The 21435-nt window shown below is 38.8% G+C and overlaps 1 protein-coding gene across 7 annotated transcripts in view; it reads right to left on the bottom strand.

The window, feature by feature from the left end:
• Ntrk2 (neurotrophic receptor tyrosine kinase 2) overlaps positions 1-21435 on the bottom strand; it is a 426243-nt gene that overhangs the window by 139012 nt on the left and 265796 nt on the right. For 4 of the 7 annotated variants that reach the window (XM_045131575.1, XM_045131576.1, XM_004667007.2 and 1 more), the window contains 2 exons: positions 16727-16774; positions 11000-11188 (listed from right to left, as the gene is read on the bottom strand). In XM_045131575.1, coding sequence (XP_044987510.1) covers positions 11000-11188; positions 16727-16774 — 237 coding nt within the window. Of the gene's footprint in view, positions 1-6118; positions 6338-10999; positions 11189-16726; positions 16775-21435 lie in introns of those variants that run through there. The other 3 variants (XM_004667009.2, XM_004667010.2, XM_004667008.2) reach the window with 3 other exon arrangements.

The raw sequence follows: 21435 nt of genomic DNA, 5'->3' as shown, positions 1-21435 counted from the left end.
GATCTCCTCAAAGAGAAACAGGAAGAACATATAGGGATGGTAACAGCAAGGACTCTCTCAGGTATCAACTGTTGGGCATTAATGGAGCTAAGATCCTTCCTTGCTGATTAAAACCTGGGGCATAAGAAGAAAGAAACAACCAAGCACACACAGGCCAATGGGAGAGGCATGATGCAGGAAGTGAGGCGTAATTGCATCCCTTTGCTACTTGGCATTGTCTCCTTCCCCAGAGTTCAGAAATGGAAAACTTAGCTGATCATTACCAATTTCTTCCTGAGAACAAGAGTATTTTCCTATTTTAAACCATTATCTGTCTATGAAACTCAATGCAAGAAAAGCCCCACATGTAAGCAGAGGGATTTTCCCATCCACTCAAAACAAAGGCTCTTTAAAAAGAGAGCAACACCCTAAACATACACCCTCTGACAGTCCTTGAAAACAAAGAATAACTATCTAAGTAAGGCTGTACCTGCTCAAAATTGTTCCTGTGGGCATCAGGAAAGGGAATTAATGGAATTAGGAACCAGGAAGAGGTGTGAACATTAGAACCATAGTTTCTGAATCCTAAGAAAGAAAAGGTTGGAGAATGGAGGGATAAAATGGGCAAAGACATTTGTGTTTGTGTTCAAGTAAACTCACAATACAGAAATATAAGACCTAACAGGTCCTCATAGCAGAAAGTAAGATGCTTAGCTCTTGCCTGGGTACATCATGACCAAGCCACTAAAACACATACACACACAACATTAAAAAAAAAAATTAAAAAGGAGTAAACTCCTTAGGTGTGTATGGCTGGTAGTGGGATATAAGTTGAACATACATGGACCTGGAAGTCCATTCCTCCTGCAGGAGAGGAGGAAGATGCTTGGCTGTACAATGATGGCCTACCTTCTCATTTCACAAGTAGATGCACCATATAATCTCTCCTAGTAGAAACATCCTCTAAAGTAAAAACTAGCTGTCTTACAACTACATAGAATGGGGATCTATCCTGTCCTTTTTGTACTAACCATTTTACTGGGACATTAGGCATATGACACTCAGGCTAAGTGACATTGTCATCTAATAATGAGCTCGGGTTCCATTTTAGTGCATTATGAACTAAATGGTGTGGTCAAATGTGCCAAATGAAAGCCACAGGACAGCAAGAATTTTGACACCTACCTACATTGCTACTGTGGAACCGATGAGAAAAATAGAGCACATATAATAAATTATAAAAATAATCTAGAAACTAGGCCTTGATTATTGTTTTTGTTTTAAGATTCTTCCCTATCTTTTTTATCAATACCACACAGTTCTAATCTCTTAAAAAGCATGGAAATCTGTTTGTTAAGAACTTTTGTAATTTGACAACCTTTTATGGGATGTCCATGTTATATGTGTGAACATGTGTGTGTGTGTATGTATCTGTGTGATGTGTGATGTTTGTGTGTGGGTGTGAGTGTATATGTGTGATGTGTGCTATGTATGTGATGTGTGTGTAATATGTGTGTGTGGTGTATGTGAGTGTTTGTGTAATATGTGAGTGTGTGTATACTTGCATGGACACTTATGTTCCGTTGTGCTCATGTGGAGTTTAAAGGACAATTTAGGGTGTCAACTATTGCCTTCCACCTCATTTGAGGCAGAGTCTGTCATTGTTCACTGCTGAATTCACCAGGATAACTGATCTGAAAGCTTCTAGGATTCTCCTGTCACCACTTTCTATCTTGCCATAAGCATGCTAGTATTGTAGATCTCACTACATTTTCAAATTTAGAATGTGTCGACATTAATGTTATTATTCAGAATATCAACACCATCATGCCATTGTATGTGATGATGTTATATGGGTCTCTTTGTTATAGCCCAGGGCTTAGGCCAGAGACCTAAATCAGTCCAAGAAGAAACCTTTTATGCTGGTGAAAAAAAAAAGTCGGGGGATAACTGAGAAACTAAGCCCATCAAATCTAAGCAACAGTGAGATCCCAGCTCATCAGAGGTCTTTGAGCAGTCCCTAGGTTCATAAGGGGTAGAAAAGCAATCCCAGAGTATTGGAAAATATATCAGATGTAACCAAGCTGGCACTTTAAAATCCAGAAGACTCAGCTTCCTGAAAGGAGCTAGTGAGCTAGAGTTAGGGAAAGAACAGGGAGACCAAATCAGCCTTGTTGAGCAACAAATTGTACTTGGAGTAATCTCCAGTGCTGACTCTAAACTTGAGCTCTCAGCCTGTCTTGTGAACCAAGTAATCTTCCTGCTTCCTGAGACTTCTCAAATTAAAACATTGTCCCATCTCCTCTGTGACACCATGTGAGAGATAACTTCCAGTACTAGTTCAATTTCCTCTCCACCAGCCCGTTACCACAGCTCTGCTAGACCTCTGCATTATCAGGTAATAAAAACATAAAACTGGAGATCACATGTCTAGTGTGTTTCCTACAGACTTTGTTGCAAATCCACCATTACTATACAAGTATTAGCAAAGCCTACTGCTAATAAAGTCAGGAACAAATATCATTTGACTTTATATTACAAGAGTTCCATGAGATATTGATGAGACTAGAAATCCACATATCCAAGTCATATCAGCAGTTATATCTATATGTTAGAATTATGGTTAAATTAAAAGTTTCATCGTTGTTTCTTTTCTCTTACAACTTTCATAGTATACTATTTGTTCTTATTTTATTTTATCTTATGTCAAGGCACCTGAAGGCATTTTGGGTGATTAAGACATAATTCAGTCTTGCTAGCAAAAATCATCCATCTTATACCAACTGGAATGACAAAATTTATGTGATTGCCTAAGACTTGGTTTTAAAATTAAACTTAACAATGTGGGAATTGCATCAGTCTTGGGCAAATGTGAGTGGACATTCATCCTTATACCTTTTCTTCCTCTCTTCCCTTTCTCGTTTTGGCTATATAACCTATCTTCTCATCTTCTCCTCAATGTGGGAACTGAAGCAATGACCATCAGAAAAAATATACTGCATTTTTTCCAGCAACACATAGCAGCTACAGAAGCATAGTGGGTTAAGTACAGCTTCCACTCTCACTTAGGGTCTGAATCCAAGCAACAAAATTGCCCATGTATACATGGAGAGTGGATTGTATTAGGAAGTAGCCCTCTTGGGCTGGGGAAATAGCTCAGTCAATAAAGTGGAATAAGAAATCCTCTGGGGCTCACTGGTCAGCCACTCTAGCTTAGCTGTTGACCTCAAGGTCAATGAGAGACCCTATCTCTAAAAAGGAGGATGGCACCTGAGGAACAACCACACCTGAGGTCCTCTGACCTCCACACACATGCACATACACTCATGTGCACCTGTATACACATGAACACACAGGCAAAAGAAGTAGTTCTCTCTTTAGGTCTTTCATGTTTTGGACATGTTGCAAAGTTGTTTCTTTTTTTAACCTGTCTTTAAAGAGAAGAGACAATGCCCAACAAAAGGAAAACAAACAAATCAACAAAAACCCAATGCAAACTAACTAAGCATGAAGGTAATGCCAGAGAATTGTGAGGACACAAGGTCCTAGGAGAAGCCTAGCCATGCTGGGTTGCCTCCTGAGCTGACAGAATCAGCAAAGACAGAGAAACTCTGCACTTCACAGGAGCAAACTACCCTAAAGGCTTAAGCATCACAATCTTCAGTTATGCCATCTCTACTAAACCATCAGGATCAGCCAAGTATTCAGAGCACCTGGGTAATGGGCACAATGGGGGAGGTCATGTCTGCATTTGTGTTTGATGAGCTACTCCTGGTCCCCATTCTGCTAGCATATGCATGAGTGGCCAAGCTGAAACCAAAATGGGTTACACTTTGACTAGATTCAACTCAGGTCACCCCCAGAACAGACGCATTAAGACCTCCATCTGGTTGGATGTACTCATCACTGGTGATCTGGTAAACTTGGACTGAAAAGTCTGATGTGTGCAGGGTGCATGTTCCATTTGGGTTAGTTGATTATGCAGAAATAAACAGTCTTTCCAACCTGGATCTATAATTACTATTTCCTTCTCAGCCATCAAGTATAAGACCAGAGTGTTTTCTCCAGTATACCCAAGTTCCTGTTAATGACTAGATAGATAGATAGATAGATAGATAGATAGATAGATAGATAGATAGATAGATAGATAGAGATAGATAGATAGATAGATAGATAGATAGATAGATATAGATATAGATATAGATATAGATATAGATATAGATATAGATATAGATATAGATATAATAATAATTAATATCACTCCTTGGGCAATGGCATGACTTTACTAAGTTGTGAATATGCTTGAGTCTGGCTTGCTAACAAATCTTCAGCTCAGAAAAGTTGACAAATGGCTTACATTCCAAATGTAATTATGCAGCACGTATTCATTTTCCTTTCTTCTAGGGAATGCTTTTTTTTTTTTTTGTAAAACAGTATTTGATAGTTTCTTTCTATCCCCTTTGGAGGTGAAAGTGAATATGATATCATATTGTTGTACTTAGCAGTCAGGGACAATGTCACCAAGAGGGAGAGAGAGTTATATGGGAACCTATAGAATGTCAGCAATGTGCCATGACAGGCCCCACAGGATGAGTCACCAACCCAATGTACCATAAACACAGCAAGTTCCACAGACTTGAAAACAACAGTATTCTTTTGGTTCTAATGCTCATGCTGAGAATAACAGACTGCTTATTCTTTTAATATTTTATTTTTATTTATTTATTTATTTGAGAGAGTGAACTAGGCAGGAGTGGGGAGAGAGACAGAGAGAGTGGGAATGGGTGCATCAAGACCTCCAGCCACTGCAAATGAACTCCAGATACGTGCACCCCCTTATGCATCTGGCTTAGGTGGGTCCTGGGGAATCAAACCTGGGTCCTTTGGCTTTGCAGGCAAGCACCCTAACCTCTAGCCTCAGACTGCTTGTTTTTAAAGTGCAGGTCACAGTCTTCAAAGTGCATACAAACAGTTCCCAAAGAAACTATTATTTGGCTAATTAAATACTTGGAAGAAATTATATGTTTGAAAGAAAAAAAATTAGTAGGAAAGGATAGGAGAAAGTGCCAAAGCAATCATTTCAACCTAACTACAAGATAGCCTACAGCCATTCAGTGTACAATAGTATGGAGGGCTGTGAACTCCCAGGGCCCTCATTCTTTACCTTGTGAGCTTCAGGAGGTCAAAATATAATCTGAACTTGTGTTCATGGGTACTGAAAATAATGTTGCAAATAGGTTGAAAACCTCTGTAGTTATTTCTTGAAAATTATCTCTTGCTTTTGTTGGTAATAGAATGACAATGTGGACATAGCAGTTAGGAGTAGGATGGGAATTCTATGATGGTTTCAATTAATGTTCAAACATTCAGTCTCTTTATCACATCTTATTCCCTCCATCATAGCTTGTCTGTGAATGTGTGCTTACCTATGGAATCACTTAATGAGCATGTGAACAGTGTAAACACACACACACACACACACACACACAAACTATAATACTTGGAAAAATATGGCACATACTGGAGTAAGGCAATAAATGTCCATTTTGTTAGAAGTAGAGTGAATAGTGGGAGAGAAGCAGAATTCATTATATGCATCTGCCTCTTTGAATTGCTAGTCCGAGGTACACATAGAAGACATGCTTTGTAAGACAATCATATAGAGTACAAATTTAGAGAATATCCTAATAGAATTTAGGCTCAAGGACTAGGACCCTAGTTAATTTACAGGGCTTCTTTGGGAAAGACAGTTTTTGGAGTGACAGTAAACTTATGGCTAAGACACACTCCACCCATTAAAACAAAACATGATTTGGAAGTTTTTCTGGCTAATATGTAATTTGTTTCTTTGTTTTCAGAAGATATTTTCCCCTTATATTGTCAAGTCCTTTCTCCAAAGCCAAGGAGAAACTAGAAGCTAGCAACATGCTGCCCTTAAGCGAAGTTCATAAATCCTATTGGGAAACCACCCCAAGCTGTAAGATGATATGGCTTCCACGCATGTCTACACAGACTAGTTGAATTAAAGACCAACTCCAGACTTGATGTTGCTGAGCTCCTAAGCTCCATCTTTCCATCCTGATTGGTTGAGGAGATGGTCTATAGTCTAAATGAAACAGCACTGTCAGGATTTAGTCATTAGAGCACACTGTTTTGTCCTGGGAAGGCAACTTCTTGCTTGGCTAGGTTATGGAAGCTAAGGAGTGACTTCAAGATGCTGTCTGGCCAGAATTTGCAGATAACCATAGACTCTTCTCCTCCATCAGGCATGGCTTTAGCCTCCTTTAGTTCCTGCAGTGACACAGGAGCCTCCAAATACCAAATTATTATCAGGCGGTCTTGGGGGAAGCTCTGGGCCCTGCAATAAAGTAGACAGACTTGCTATTGGAAAGTGCTCAGGAGCAACTCATCCCTGTTCACATTGCTCTAAAATTTTGCAAACTTGCTCTGGATTTGGCAAATGAAAATTGTAACATAGCTCCTGATAGCACTAAAATATGTCAAGGGGCATAATTGATCATCATTCTTCACAGAAACACTATTATGTATCATTTGAAGAACTTGAATCATATTTTTTGTTGTGTTTAAGTAAAGATATGTTATATTGAAGCTGCATCTCATTGGACAAGACTTCTGGACATCCTGTATAAAATAATGTGCTTATAGTAGGTAATCTTTACAGTCTAGCTTAAAAACTCACATGCTATGAGCTGTTCTGACTCATGCTAATATATCCTTACTTATTCTAGTGGTTGAAATCTTGGACCATTCAAATCTTGGATAATTCAAATAAAAGAACAAGTACCTGTTCTCTATGGGCTGATGCTCCCACATGACCTTCATCACCTCATTTCATTTTTTTCCATTATAGCCTTTTCTCCTATTGACTTGAAAGATACCTCTAAATCAGAATACAAGACTTTTCTATAACATATCCTATACCAGTGCCTATCACATTCCATTTAATCATATGTTGATCCAATTGGACCTTCACAGTGAGTATCCCTAAGCTCAGGGAGCAAGCCATCATTACTACCCAACCTCCAGTTCTACCATCATCAAAGTATTATAAGTGCTATATAGTAAATTGAAATTCACTATATAGCTTGGATTCTTACATCAGTAAAATGAAAGAGAGATCACTCTTGGTGACAAAAGACATATATTTTAACACCAGCATCTTTGAATATAACATATCAATTTGGGAAGAGGAGATAGACATACTAGTCTGTACCCCAAACCTCTCGTGGATCTAGAGGGATAGAGGTGGCATACCACCAATTACATTTTATTTAGAGAAAAATTCAAAATTATCTCTAAGGTAATCTTAATTTTTTAAGATATCATCTATGCAACATTTTAGAAGACCCTTTCTTCAGTGCTAAATGATCAATGAAAATCAGACTTGAAGCAAAACTCAAAATTTCATAGGCCTAAAGCAAGATATCCCTTTGTATGTCCCTTCTGTGTATCCTGAAATAGTCTGATTTTTATGCATGTGTTTTGTATGCACATATGTGTGTAGATGCATGCACCTCATATATATGTGTGCAGAAGCCAGAGGAAGATGTGAAATCTGTCTCTATTGCTCTTCTACTTTATTTCCCTGAGACAAAGTCTACCACTGAACCTCAAGATTGCCATGGTTCTTTTTTTCCAACATAGTGTTGTGCTGTAGCTCAGGCTGACATGGAATTTACTATGTACTTTCAGGGTGGCCTCAAACTCACAGTGATCCTCCTACCTTTGCTTCCTGAGTGCTGGGATTAAAGGTGTGTGCCACGAAGTTTATTATATTTCAGTTAGACTGACAAACCCTAGATTCTCCTTTATCTATCCCCCTCAATGCTAGGGTGATAGGCATGCATGACCATGGTTAGCTTTTTACATGAGTGCTGGATATTGAGCTTAGGTCTTCACACAGCAAATACCATTATACCTACTGAGCTACCACCTGTCTCCACAGCTCTAAAATATTTTAATTTTGGGTGACAGATTATTACAGCCAAATAAGGGAATCTTTGTTAAAAGCATCTGTTTAAATAGACTAATGCACTCTTAAAAATATAGCTAATAAAACAACAATATGCAGGAAATTTTGGGAGAAAAGGTACATCATTATTGTAGCTTAAAAGTTGTACATGGTAAGACCTTTTGTTGTTGTTCTTACTGGATGTTTTTATTGAATGATCTATTCCCTAGGCATGAATAAAAATTAGGTTAAATATAGCATGTGACATCCCAGTCTCTTAGAGTTAGTCTCGACTATGGGTATTTTTTATTTGTTATGATGCCATTGATAATTAATATTTCAGCACTAGATAGTTACATCTGGTCAACATAGGGTCAATGTCAAAGGCCCATCATTTTCTGTGCTGTGAGGTGCTAGTTAGTAGGTGAAGTTGAAACTCTCCTGGGGCTTACTATCTTACCTAAACAGGACTTCAGAAACACATACACATTGTGTTCATACTCACTGGAAAAAAGACAAAAGGTACACTGAAGATAAGTGAAAAAATAAATGTAAAGCATGACATTTACAAAAAGTGAAGGTAAAAAGAAGTAAACTTCTTCATTTCCATTGCATTGTAAAAGGATGTATGGAAGATGTGTAATTTTTTAAGTGTTTTTAAAATCACCAAAGAGTAATATGGCTTGGTGTCTAGAAAAAATAAAATTTCAGGTGATATAAGATAAGGAGTATTTGAGAATATTAATCTAGAAAAGAATGTTTGGGTGAATGGCTCAACCAGACAATATAAGGAAGGAATGGCCAGTAGGAGGTCAGTTATCTGGAGCCTGAGGTAAAAGCCAGAAGCTGCAGGTCTCCACAACTCTTTTCCAGTCCCATCCAACTATGGGGATATAAAATGACCAAGCCACAAAATCAAGTATTCCAAGACTAATGGAAAGGTTTGCAGAGATCTCCATAGATCTTAGATGAGTGAGATGACTTTTGAAAGCTCCCTCTTAGGCCTGCCAGGGGAAGAGTACTTCAAAGGGTCCTCACTCAGCAGTCATCACCTTCTTTCCTCCAGAGGATCTCCTCTGCTACTTTGGTTGCTCTCTTGTTCATTTGTTGGTCTCTACTTTATTATCCAGCTTTATCTTTGCTCCATCAAAAAGGAAAGCTAAACTGGGCATGGTAGCTCAAAGCTTTAATCCCAGCACTTGGGAGGCAAAGTTAGGAGGATCCCTGTGAATTCAAGGCCACCATGAGACTACATAGTGAATTCCAGGTCAGCCTGGACTAGAGTGAAACCCTAAAAGTAAAGCAAACTTTGTGAGGGAATGTTGCTTTTCATTAACCGAAAATATTACATAGCCTCAAGCTAACAGAAGTACAAATAAAAGCCTGATTTTGGTCTTGATAGTGATGTTGGAATGACCTAATTATGCTATTCATAGGAAGAGCAGCTGAAATGATTATGTGCTCTCTCACCAAGCATCTTGCTTTCTCTTGCTAAGTATGCAAGACATTTCCATGATCTTTGGAGAACACTTGCCTCAAAATACCTCTATTTATCTTGTTCATGTCATAGCTATAATATTAGGGTTAATAACTTCTTGATTTCAAATACTACTTAAAGTTCAATTAGCTCAATATTCATTTTTGTATTTTTCTGCATTGTTTTGTTTTCTTTGAGGCAGGATCTCACTTTAGCCTAGGTTGAGCTACAAATCACTTTATAGCCCAGGTTGGCCTCTAATTTATGGCAATTGAACTATCTCAGCCTCCTGAGTGCTGGGACTAAAGTCATGCACCACTATGCCTGTCTATAATATTCTTTATGTATCTTTTACTATTAATCTTTTCTTATTATAAACTCACCTTAATTCGTTGGTGGGGTCTAGTCTCATATATTAAACATTTGAAATATTATTCCTTCTAATACTTAGCCTCAACCCAATCTTAAACCTACCTTGGAATGAATGTAAATGAATAGGAGTAAGACACAGATGTTTCCTTATATGCAGAGATATCTGATTCTCATTGTTAAACCCTCTTAATCGCACTTTTTTTTTTTTTTTTTTTTTTTACCAGAAAGTCAGTCTTCAAAGCTTAACATTGCATTGTCCTACTTCATCTCCAAGACAGGACAGGAGAATAAGTAGTACAATCTAAGATAGGAGAAAAACATGCAAATAGACAAACGATACACAATCATTAGTCCTAGGAAACTTCTGAGATCACAGCTACCTGATGTGCTCAAGGCCTCTTATTGTTGTATAAAGGAAGACCTGAAATTTTCATGGGAAAATCCAATTTGCTTACTGTGCTTTTATTTTCAGTTGTCTTATGGATATGTGGCATAATTTCTATCTAAGCAATAGCTAAAAAGATAGGGTAAGGGACCCTGTAAAATATCCCAAGCTTTCCAGTAGAACCAGATGAATTAATTTGATTGTGAAAATTATGTTAACCTTCTCCATGGCACATTATTTGTCATGGTGTTTCTTTGCTGTTGTGGCATTACAATAAGGTCTTATGCTGGGAATGAGGACTGAACAAAGAACCCAGAAATAACAGCTCAAAACTGATACCATCTTATCTAACACAGGCTTTCCAACTACCAGAATCCATGTTTTAATTACTTCTAATAAACCAGATTTAAGTTAAACCAATTGCCTGTCATATATAACTGATGTATGTGCATTGTAATGATACTTCTGGTCTTTGCCTCTTCCCTAGCCAAGATAAGTATGTTCAATTCCAGCTTCATTTTGACAAATAATTTTGAAAAATGGAATCAAGAGAAAGAAATACTTGGCCATAGTTCCCATCCCAGCAGAAGATAAGCCCTGAGAATTCCATAAGCAACAAACTAAAGGATCTAGCCTATGTAGGCCAAAGAGTGTAAGACCAAAAAAAAAAATAAATAAATGAAAAAGAGTGCAAGAATCCTCAAGTATTTCACTGCCCTTCACTCCTGGTCAGCCTTATCAAGGGCTCTGATAAAGCATCATCATGGAACATATATGTGACCAGTGGGTCAGTACATATGAATACTGTACTCACATGTGTCTGGCTTGAGCTGACTGTTGGTGATGCCAAAGTACTGGGGATTTTCAATAACAGGAATCTTGGTCATTCCAATAATGACAGCATCAGGGCCGCCCTCTGAGGAAGATGGAGTGTTACTCCCATTGGAGATGTGGTGGAGTGGGCTGGCTGAGTCATCATCATTGCTGATCACAGAGGCTGGGCCTAGAGTTGGAAAACAAATATACTCGTTAATTTAATTGTTTCAAATAACCTTTATTTCATATACACAAAATTTATCTATTTCAAGTATATAATTAAGTGGATGTATTCAAACAATTGTGCAATTATTAATATAATATAATCTTAGGACATATTTCTCATCCTCATTAGTACTTAACTCCAGTATCCTGATTCCCGGTTCTAGGAATCCTGGAATTTACTTTCCATCTCTGAATTTGCCTGTTCTTTATAACTTTTTTTTTAACTGGTTTCTTTCACTCAATATAATGTTCCTAAGGCTAAATCCATAGTGTACCATGTATCAGCATTTCCTTTTATTGCTGAATAATACTAAAGCTTATGGATGCAGCATGTTTATCTATGCATCCAAGGACACTTGGGCTATTTGGACTAATTGGTTAATAAGAACAATGCTACTATAGACATGCATATACAAGTGTTTGTGTGTGGACACATGCTTTGATTTTGTCTTGGTAGGATTAATAAGTCATATAGCAGTTCTGTATTTAACATTTTTCTTTTTAATCTTTTGTGTGTAATATGTATGTCTGTTCTTGTTCATGTATGTTATTGCAGGCTCTCATGTGCTACAATGCACACAAGAAAGCCAAAGAACAATCTCTGGTGTCAGTCCTCACCTTCCACCTTGCTTGAGGCATGCTCTATTACTGTTCACTGCCATGGTGGCCATGCTAGCTAGCCCGTGAACTTCTGAGCAATCATTCTGTCTACATATCCCTTCTCTTCATAGATGTGCTGGGCTTAAAGATGCTCATACTATAGCACCCAGCTTTACATGGTTTCTGAGGATCTGAACTCAGTTATTCACACTTATGCATCACTGAACCATCTTCCCAGCCCATGTATGTGATAGTTGAGAGATCAACAAATGGTGTTCCAAAGTGCTTGTGCCATTTTATATTTATAACATCATTGTGTCAGGGTTCTAATTTCTTCACTTTTATTCTCTGTAATTCTGTGTGCTTCTTCTGTTCTGTGCATACCTTCAGAACACTTTGTCACTGCACTGTAGCATGAATCCAGGGCTCTTGTTTCATAATATACAGAAAGTTGTATGTGCAATTTGGAGATTTGAGTTTTCTCTCTTTATTCTTTTAACAAGTGCTTACCTTCTTTGCACCTGTGCATCTACTTAACTTTGGCGAACATGCCAGATACTGTCTGCTGTTTTATGAGAATAAACTTAAGCTGTTTTGTGAATATGAATTTCTGTAGGAATTCCTAAATAAAGCTAGAGGAATAGAACTAAGCAGTTCTATGAATGTCCCTACACTCAGAAAGTGCCTGAGCCACTTTGTCAAATGATTTTATAGCAACAATGGATCAATCCCATGGCATTGTTGGGATTCCTCGATCTTAGAGTAATAGTCATATTATTCACAACTAATTAATTATTTTACTCTCAAACTTCAGCATGTACACACACACACACACACATGTGCATATATACATACATACATCCACTGACCACTAAAATCAATGTCTGTGACAATGAATCAGTTATTGAAAATAAAGATAATTGGGGAAGCTTCAAAATAGATGAAATCACTTGGGATAGGTTCTTCACACACTATAATGCACATATTTGTCAAGTATTCAGAATGAGCCTTGTCTCATGGTAGTAGAGCTCTGGCCATGACTATTGCCAGGCGTCAAGAAACGGGGGAAAGGAAAATAATAAAGGCAAAGACAAGAGTGAAAAGGCAAGAGAAAAAGGAAGGATTGTGCAATGCTAGAGGAAGGAGGCAAGTCTCAACTGCTACATTCAGGGAAAGGGAGCACTCATTCAGTCGACCTCCGCCAGCATGTGTGCTTCAGCACCTCTACACATTCTGTACCATTTCCCGCATACTTAATTACTTCAGTGCAAAGCAATCAGAAAATAAATGTTGTTTTTTCACAGACATTCCCCAGCTAGCTATGCCTTAAACTACACAGGACAAAATCCACTGCTATTATCAGTTGTTTTTAAAGTATCCTCTCGATGGGAGTGCATTTAAGTTGCCCTGGCTTAATTCTGCAAACAAGTCTTCACACAGCCAAACTAGAAGCCAGTAGCACTGAAAACCAGGTAAGCTCACCAGCCATGGCCACCCTATGCCTCACTCTCCTGTGCTAGCAAACAGTGGAAATCCTGCCAACAAGAGCTGTAAAGACACATTCTTTCTAATATCCCCAACAATCCATGTTTTATGATCAGCTTGCTGATAGGCTTCCTGTACCCAGGTTTTTAGACAGTGATGGAAAATGGAGATGTGTTATACTTAGGCTTCTCTTCATTGCCAATAGAACTTTCCTATCTCTAACTCCTTTGTTATGCCCCCAGAGTAGCTCTTCCCTTCTGTGAGGTTACTAAAGCCTGCTGCTACCACAGCTCCCAAGCAGGGTGCAGTCAAAGACGCATATTTTGCAATTTTTCAGATTCCTGCCTCCACCTTTCACCCAGAGATGCAAGAATTGTTGTCTTCAAATTTTTCACATGTTCAGAAAACCAGTAATGCTTATTTCTGGGGCTCCAGAAATGATTAGAAACACACTGACTTCCATTGGTTTCTTCCTCATTGTTCTCTGTCCCAGATTTGTCTCTGAGAACACAGAGGAGTGTTGTGTTTGGCAGAGAAGACAATCTGGAGATTCCTCTGACTCACCTGCTGAGTACTCAGTGGAGCCTTGTACACTACTGAGCCCTTCTTTGGATCCATCCAAAGGACTCAACTTATGCATATCCATTTTCAGCAAAGGACATTCCTTTCTTCATGAATCACCAGTTAACACTCAGACTTTCATGTAGTAATGCAAGGGAGTAACAGGGGCATAGAGCAGTGATAGAGGGCTTTCCTGACACACACAAGGAAGAGTTTGTTTTCCATCCACAATGTCATAATAAAGAGGGAATGGGCTTGTGCTTGGTAGAAAGAAAATTAAGCATAGAAGTGGCATAAATAACCAAAAGTAATTTTTTAAAAGCTTTCCACTCTGCTGAAAGTGACTGTTGACAAACCAGAGCATCGTGCACCTCAACTACCCGTCAGGACAGATGAGTTCAGCTGCTGCCTCCCTTGTGACTGATGCTCCCATACCTAGAGGTCTGATGCGGCCCACGATATTGCAGAAATTAATATCATTTTTAATGAACATTTTAATATAATAGAATGCAGGGTGCAGCAAAGTTGGAAAGGGAGAAAAGATCTGCACTGGGTCAATAAATGTTTGTAAAATAACAGCAGCCTGTCCATGCAGTTTATGATTTGTGTCTTTGTGTGCCTGTAATGGCCACCATAGAAAAATACCAGAGGCACACTACAGCATGTTATAAGAAATCTTTGCAATAACTTGAAAATGTATTATATCAATATCAATGTTTTGAATTACTAGGTATGTGCACAGTTGCGAAGTTTGAGGTGTATAGTTCTACTTACTGAGTGGGTAAATATCTATACCTGTAAACATGTCAGCCCATTTTTATTTTAATATGTACAATAAAGAGGTACAAAGACATATTTTTCTTTTCTAGGATCTACTTGGTAAAGTATCCTACACATACACTGGTTCAGATGTTTCTAAGCTTTATATTTATTTAGAAGTTATAAAAATAGCCACAAAGGAAAAGAGCTTCCTTCTCAATACTGACCACCCCTGCAGGACATGCGATTGCTACTCTTGATCATCTATATTATCCATGCTTTTTATTTTCTGTAGTCTCATGCTTTGGCACTTGGGGCCTGCTGACAGTTGCTAGAGATAGTAAATCACTTGCCTGAAACTATGTCTTTCACAGACAAACCAATCAGCACAGTCCACAATATTGGTTACCTTCCTTATCTGGCCCTCATATTCCAGGCCACTGTCCACTTATCCAGTCACTGTACCAGATACAGGAAAATGCAGGGCAAACCTGCATTCCAAGCCAACTGAGATGAATTAGCTGGCCATATAAAGGGCCTTTCCCTTGTTCCTTATGCTCCTGCCAGGCTAGGGGCTTTCTTGCATAGCCATGTCTCATGTATGACATGTATGGCATGTCCTATTTTGGTAACTGTTAACATAAACTTCCTTTTAACTGATCTTGTTCCCTAAATGGTTGTTCTTACCAAACCTAAACAGTAAAACTTTCTGACAGCTGTATTGGAACATGCTGGAGAATGGTCTTTGCTGTGTCTCTAGAGGGCAAGAACATACTTTTGAAGATTTCTAAGGGCAAACACCCTTCTAGTTGAAAATATTGACATGGAAACAGTGACTCAATATTTAGAAGGAAGATACCACTGTCTAGAATGATGGAAGAAGGGTGGCTCATCTCTGTTTACACACATTCACATCCACCAAGCCCTAAGGATGAGCATCTCACACATTGCCATGGCCAGAAATCCCCTTAAAAGTCTTAAAAAAATGATTAATTGGTTGTGTCTGAAATTTGCCCCTTGGGAGCTGTTTACACTTGATGTTTCAAGTTGTCCTATGTCCACTTTTCCTATGACGAGGTTTTGCCTTAGAATCACTGAGGCTAGCAAGGATGAGGGTTGCATTCCCCCATCCCAAACTCTTCCGGCCACTGTTCCTCAGCTTTCAGTCAGTCATTTGTGAATCTCTGTACAGGTACTGATGTCAGGTTTAAAACAGGGCAGGACTAGGCTTCTCTATGTGGCTCAGATGAGCAACTACAGTGCAAATGGCTCAGAATTGGGCAGTTCCCTGACACATGGAATTCTTCTGCTTTGAAATTTTACCTATACCTGCCAAAAGAAGTACCAACAAAAGCAACACAAAAACTGACCAGGTAGTCAGACATTGGAAACCCACAGTAGCCTGCTATGCAATTTTTATTACTTAGTTCTATACCCACAGAAAATACTAGACAGATTGGAGGTCCTGGAAGATCACACCTGATTTCAAACTAAGTGACAAACTACATCATCTGCATTTACCCTGTAATCTCCTCAACCTGTTTATAATTGTCTGTGCTCAGCCTGAATGCAAGGAATTGAAAGTGGTCAAGCACAAGTCATAGTGTTAGCACAAGGAAGTCTGTGTTTGACATGAAAGAAACAGTCATAAGTGAACACCTAATCTACCAGTTTAGAATTCTACATCTTATCCAGCAGAACAAAATTAACTACCAAACTTACCCAAATTTGACTGTTTATCCCACTGTGTATAATTTTTGTGGTTCTTATGTAGTTGTATTTTACAGCTTTAACCTTAAAAACCAATTACTAACTATAACTAGAACAGCAAATGACAAAAAAATCCCCAAAATCCCAAAAAATCCCAAAGGATAAAAACAAGTCAACTCCTAATACGCCAAAATGCTTCTGAAGATAAATAGCAAAAGTACTGCCTTTTCTGGAAAAAATTCTAGACCTTTTGCTTCAGCAATTCAGAAACCAAGAGCACAGAAAATGAGTCAGGGACCAATGGATATAAACAGAACCTAAGAAGGTTCATCTGAGTTAAGCAACATTGACTCATTACTTATCCTGAGGAGTAGTGACTACTTACCCACACCTTGTCTTGACTTTACTTTCCCAATTCCAAACCATGAGAAATCTGAAAACCACAACAAAACATAGAGTAAACTTTGAAAGAGAAATGTAAACCAGAGGCAGTCTACACTGTCCTTAGTCAAATAATTCATCCTCCCCCCATAAAAAAGCAACTTAAAAAATAAAATCACTGGGGACCAAGACTTAGTCTCAAAACAAATCCTTGGACTTCTGTGCAAGCATTTACTTTTCATCTTGAGAGCAAGGAAATTCAAATCAGGTAAGAGACATTAGCCTGTCTTCAAAGTACATGACCACCTCAAAGTTAAGAACTCTGGATTGTTTTTCTTCTTTCCCTCTTTCTTCACTCTGAGTGGAAAAATCATTGCCTAGTATGGAATAATCTAACAGGAAATAAATGCACTCAGCTTCAGCAATGTGGGAAAATCATGAGAGATAACAGATATTTTTTGAAACTCAGGGAGGCAGATAAAACCCACAAAATCCCAGTGCATAGCTGACATATAGGCTAGATGATGATTGAGGGGTGCAGTAAATTGTAATGCTACCTGGGTTCCTGCTGCTGACTTGCTGTACAACAATGCAGCATGCAAGCCTTGCAACCTAGACCCCACAAGGCACATGTAAGAAAAGACCCCAGATGTTTGTGGGATCTTTAATGAATAATAACATAGTAAAACATTGCATGGACCCAACTATTCCCTTCTTTGCAACTTCCACTTGGTTCAAAGTCTATTCTACACAAAGGAATCCCTATATATGAGGTTCACAAGGAATGGAGTCCACATAAATCACTGCTTCTCTGCCCTTCATCTCTATGGTATCCCCAATGTCCGCTGAGACAATGACACAATAACAAACCAGCATAAATGAAACAGTGTACATAAAAACTCCCTGTAGAGCTGGAGAGATGGCTTAACAGTTATGGTGTTTGCCTGTGAAGCCTAAAGACCAGTGTTCTACTCTCCAGATCTCACCTAAGCCAGACCCACAAAGGTGAGGCAAGCGTAAGGTTGCACATGCCCACTAGGTGGTGCAAGCATCTGGAGTTCCATTGCAGTGGCTGACGCCCAGGCTCTCTCTCTCTCTCTCTGTCTCTCTCTTTGGATCTCTCTCTAAAATTAAAAACAAACAAACAAATAAACAAAATATTCCTTGTACTCTAGAACAGGCCTTACCAAGTTGTACCAATTATCATATTATGTTTAATCTTGGACTTTCCTGACATCTTCCAGGTGATACCCCCAACCACAAAGCTAATATTTATTTATTTAGATGTTTTGATATTGAGATACTGGGTAATTGAGCCTAGGGCTTTGCACATGCTACACAAGTGTTCTACAACTGAGCAAAATCCCCAGCCCAAAGCCAATTTTTGTTGTGGTTGCTTATCCCTCTGAATGTTTCCTAAAGATGTAGAAATCAAAGTGTGTTGGCTTCAGAACAAAACAAAATAAAGATTCTTTTGTACAGAAATCAGGAAACTTCATTCACTGGAGTTTGGATAGGGGCAGTCATATTTATGAAGTTGTCAGTTGTGACCAACTCCATTCAAAATGGAGTGTATTTTCCCACTGGCTGTTTTTTTTTTTTTGGTATTTATTTATTTGTCAATTTACTTATTTATTTTTGAGAGTGCTGGTGATCAAATCAGGCCCTTGCACATGCTAGCCAATTGAGCTGCTTCCCTGTCACCAGATTTGTTCAACTTCTTTTTTGTTAATTAAACCATAGATTGATTTGTTTCAAGACTGCTATTTTTTCTTGAATATGTTTTCAGTTACATTTTTCTTGTGTAGAGTATCCAGTGAAGGATAGTAATGATTCCTTGCTGATTGTACATTTCAGATTACTTTCAGTCATTAACTATAATAAATACACTGCAGTGGAGATCTCACAACCTCCTTTTTCAAAAACCTTCCCTAGGATAAATGCCAGAAATAGAAGCATTATTGACAGGACAAGGCTTTTGTATTGCACCAGGTCACACTTTCACCAACAGCTCATGAGTGAGAAGTGGACTGCTACACTGCATCCAACAGATAAGTTAGGGGTGACCCACTTCCTGCTACCTTGCCACCTATTTGGCTTCACCTTGAGGAGCAGAACATTCCATTACCATTTGTGCTCCCCAAATCATTAACACCTTTTCTTTTTGTATGCTGCTGTTTTCATGGTAGTGATGGAGAGGGATGAAGAGGGAATCTCTCCTGAAAAGTCACTCCTTGCTCTTCAGCCAACCTTCCAAAGGTAACAAATCACTAAATTTACTGACAAGGAATCAGACTTCAAGGGCCCAGTAAACTTAGCAAATGTACTGATGAATAATGACTGACAGGGAGTCAGTCTTGGGATAAGAAGCTTTTTAAATTGTTTTTTTTAGTTGTTTTATCTAGTGCTCTGAGGATGACAGAATTAGTCAAATTTTATGTTGTAATCATGTCAATTTTATATATAAAATATACACTATTAATATTTATTCCAGAGACTGACAGAGCTGAGACTTCGAAGAGAAATAGGTTTGTGGTATGGCCTGTAGGGAGTTTCAGTAGATACGGAGCCATCCAGAATTACATCCAGGACATGTGACAGCTCAGGAAAGGAAAGTACCCTCCAGCATAGAGTGGGTTTGAGGGAGTCTTCAAGAAAGAGACTCTAACTTCTAGAGCACTTATTAGAATTAGCCAAGAACAGCCAAGATTACAGGGAGGAATGTAAATGTTCCCAACTAACAAAGGTTGAATTTAGAGTTTCTAAGTTCACTGTTATGTAAAAACAACATATATTTAGTAGAAGATGTACTGCAAATTTTGAATTTGCATCTTTTCTTGACTAATGACATGCTGTATTGTACTCACTGGAGACACTGGACGGCAGAAGTGGTCCCCAGTTCATACTAGCCAGGTGACGACAAGAGTAAACATCTGGTACTCCATGGTGTCCTGTATTGGTAGCATATTTTGGATATTGTGTGTTGTGTTTTCACACCCCATCATGTATTCAATTTAACATTAAGAGGCACACATAGAACTTACCATCAACAGGCTTGGTGTTAGAGGATCTTGCCCAGTGGTAGGCTAATATAAATGTTCTGGGCATGCTTAACATGGAACATAACCCCAGAGTAAGCCCAGATACACCCACAATTACTCTAGGATTTTAGTTATGGCTAAGATGGAATATATAGTGAATGTGTAAAATGAGGCTGGTGCAACTGAAAAGGGCAAAAATATCAAGCCATTCTGAGTAAGAGCCAAGTTGACAATTTAGATTTTATAGTGAAAAATGTGATTAGAGAAAAGCCTCACCAATTTCAAGCCAGGAAATAATACGATTGATTCAGGTTAGTAAAATTGCTTTGGCTGCAGGACAGAGTCTAAATTAGGGAAGAGTAAAACTAAGGGGAAGAAACTGGCCAAGAAATGGAAAGAGAAATAAAGGTGTAGGCCGTAGTTACCTTCTCATTGCTGGGACAAAACACTCAACCAGAAGCATATTATGGGAGAAAAGGATTTTTTTCTTCAGGTTAAGAGCTTCAAGAGAAAGTTTCATCATGGTAGAGGAGGATGCTTGTTCACATCTTCATATATCAGCAGCAGAGAGGAAATAGCAACAGCCAATTAGCACTATACCCAGCAGACTGAAATAAACCTCTAGGCCTGCCCCCCAGTGGCACACCTCCTCAGCAAGTCACACAGGCATGAGCGAATAGTAGCCTGAGCTTGATACTGGGTGAGAAGAAGGATGACAAGCAGAATTAAGGAATCAACAGTGTTTGATGATTGACTGTGGGTTGAGGGGAACTGAGGAGGGAAGTATGAAGCTTCAATTTAGAAGAATGGGATATACAGCAATGCTATCCTTATAGGCCTGAAGGATGGCAAAAAGGAAACAACTTAAGGACTCAAATGAAAACCTTTAAGACACAAATCCCAACTAAGATGTTTAGGGCAAAAATTCTAACTAGGGCTTGTATGTGGGGAGCATGAGAGGGGACTGCTATAGTTTTGGGTCTCAAATCTCCCCTAAACGCCCATGTGTTAGAGGCTCGGTCCATAGAGTAGTACTGCTAGGAGATTGTGGGACCTTTAAAAGGTGGAGCTATGTAATGACTTTGGTTCATTGGGTGAATGCCCTTTAAAGGGATTATGGGTTCTGGGGATCTTCCATATTTAGTGCTCCCTATCAGGAGGGAAGAGTTCTGTAAGCAGTCTTTTTCTGCCACCCTTTCCCTTCAAGATATGCTGCTCCAACCACAGGCCAGCAATGACTAATGACTGGAAGCTCCAAAAGTGAGAGCCCAAGCCACCTGCTCTAAGCTGCTTCTCTCTCACATGCTTTGTTATAGCAATAGAGAGCAAACAGACACAGACAGGGAGGCACCAGGCTACAAGAAGGTTGAAGCCCAGGAAATAGTTTAATGTCCAGGTTCCAAAGTCCATAGGCAGATTAGATGATGAAAGAACCATATATACATTGGATTCATTTCTTGCCTTTTTTAATTTTCTTTTCCATGTATATACGAACAAAGGGACACCTGACTTGGACCAAATTCGGATAAACTTACTCCTAAGCTGAATTATTTCTAAGTTCTTTTTTAAAATGGGCATAGGCACATATAGAAGAGAATATAAATTCATGCATCTTGCCCCATAGCACTGGAAAAAGTCAAGAGATTTAGAAAGGTGAAACTGGACCCATTGC

The sequence above is a fragment of the Jaculus jaculus genome, chromosome 12 (genome assembly GCF_020740685.1).
Source record: "Jaculus jaculus isolate mJacJac1 chromosome 12, mJacJac1.mat.Y.cur, whole genome shotgun sequence".
Lineage (NCBI taxonomy): Eukaryota > Metazoa > Chordata > Mammalia > Rodentia > Dipodidae > Jaculus > Jaculus jaculus.
Note: the sequence above shows the minus strand (reverse complement) of the source record. Positions and strands in the feature narration are given on the sequence as shown.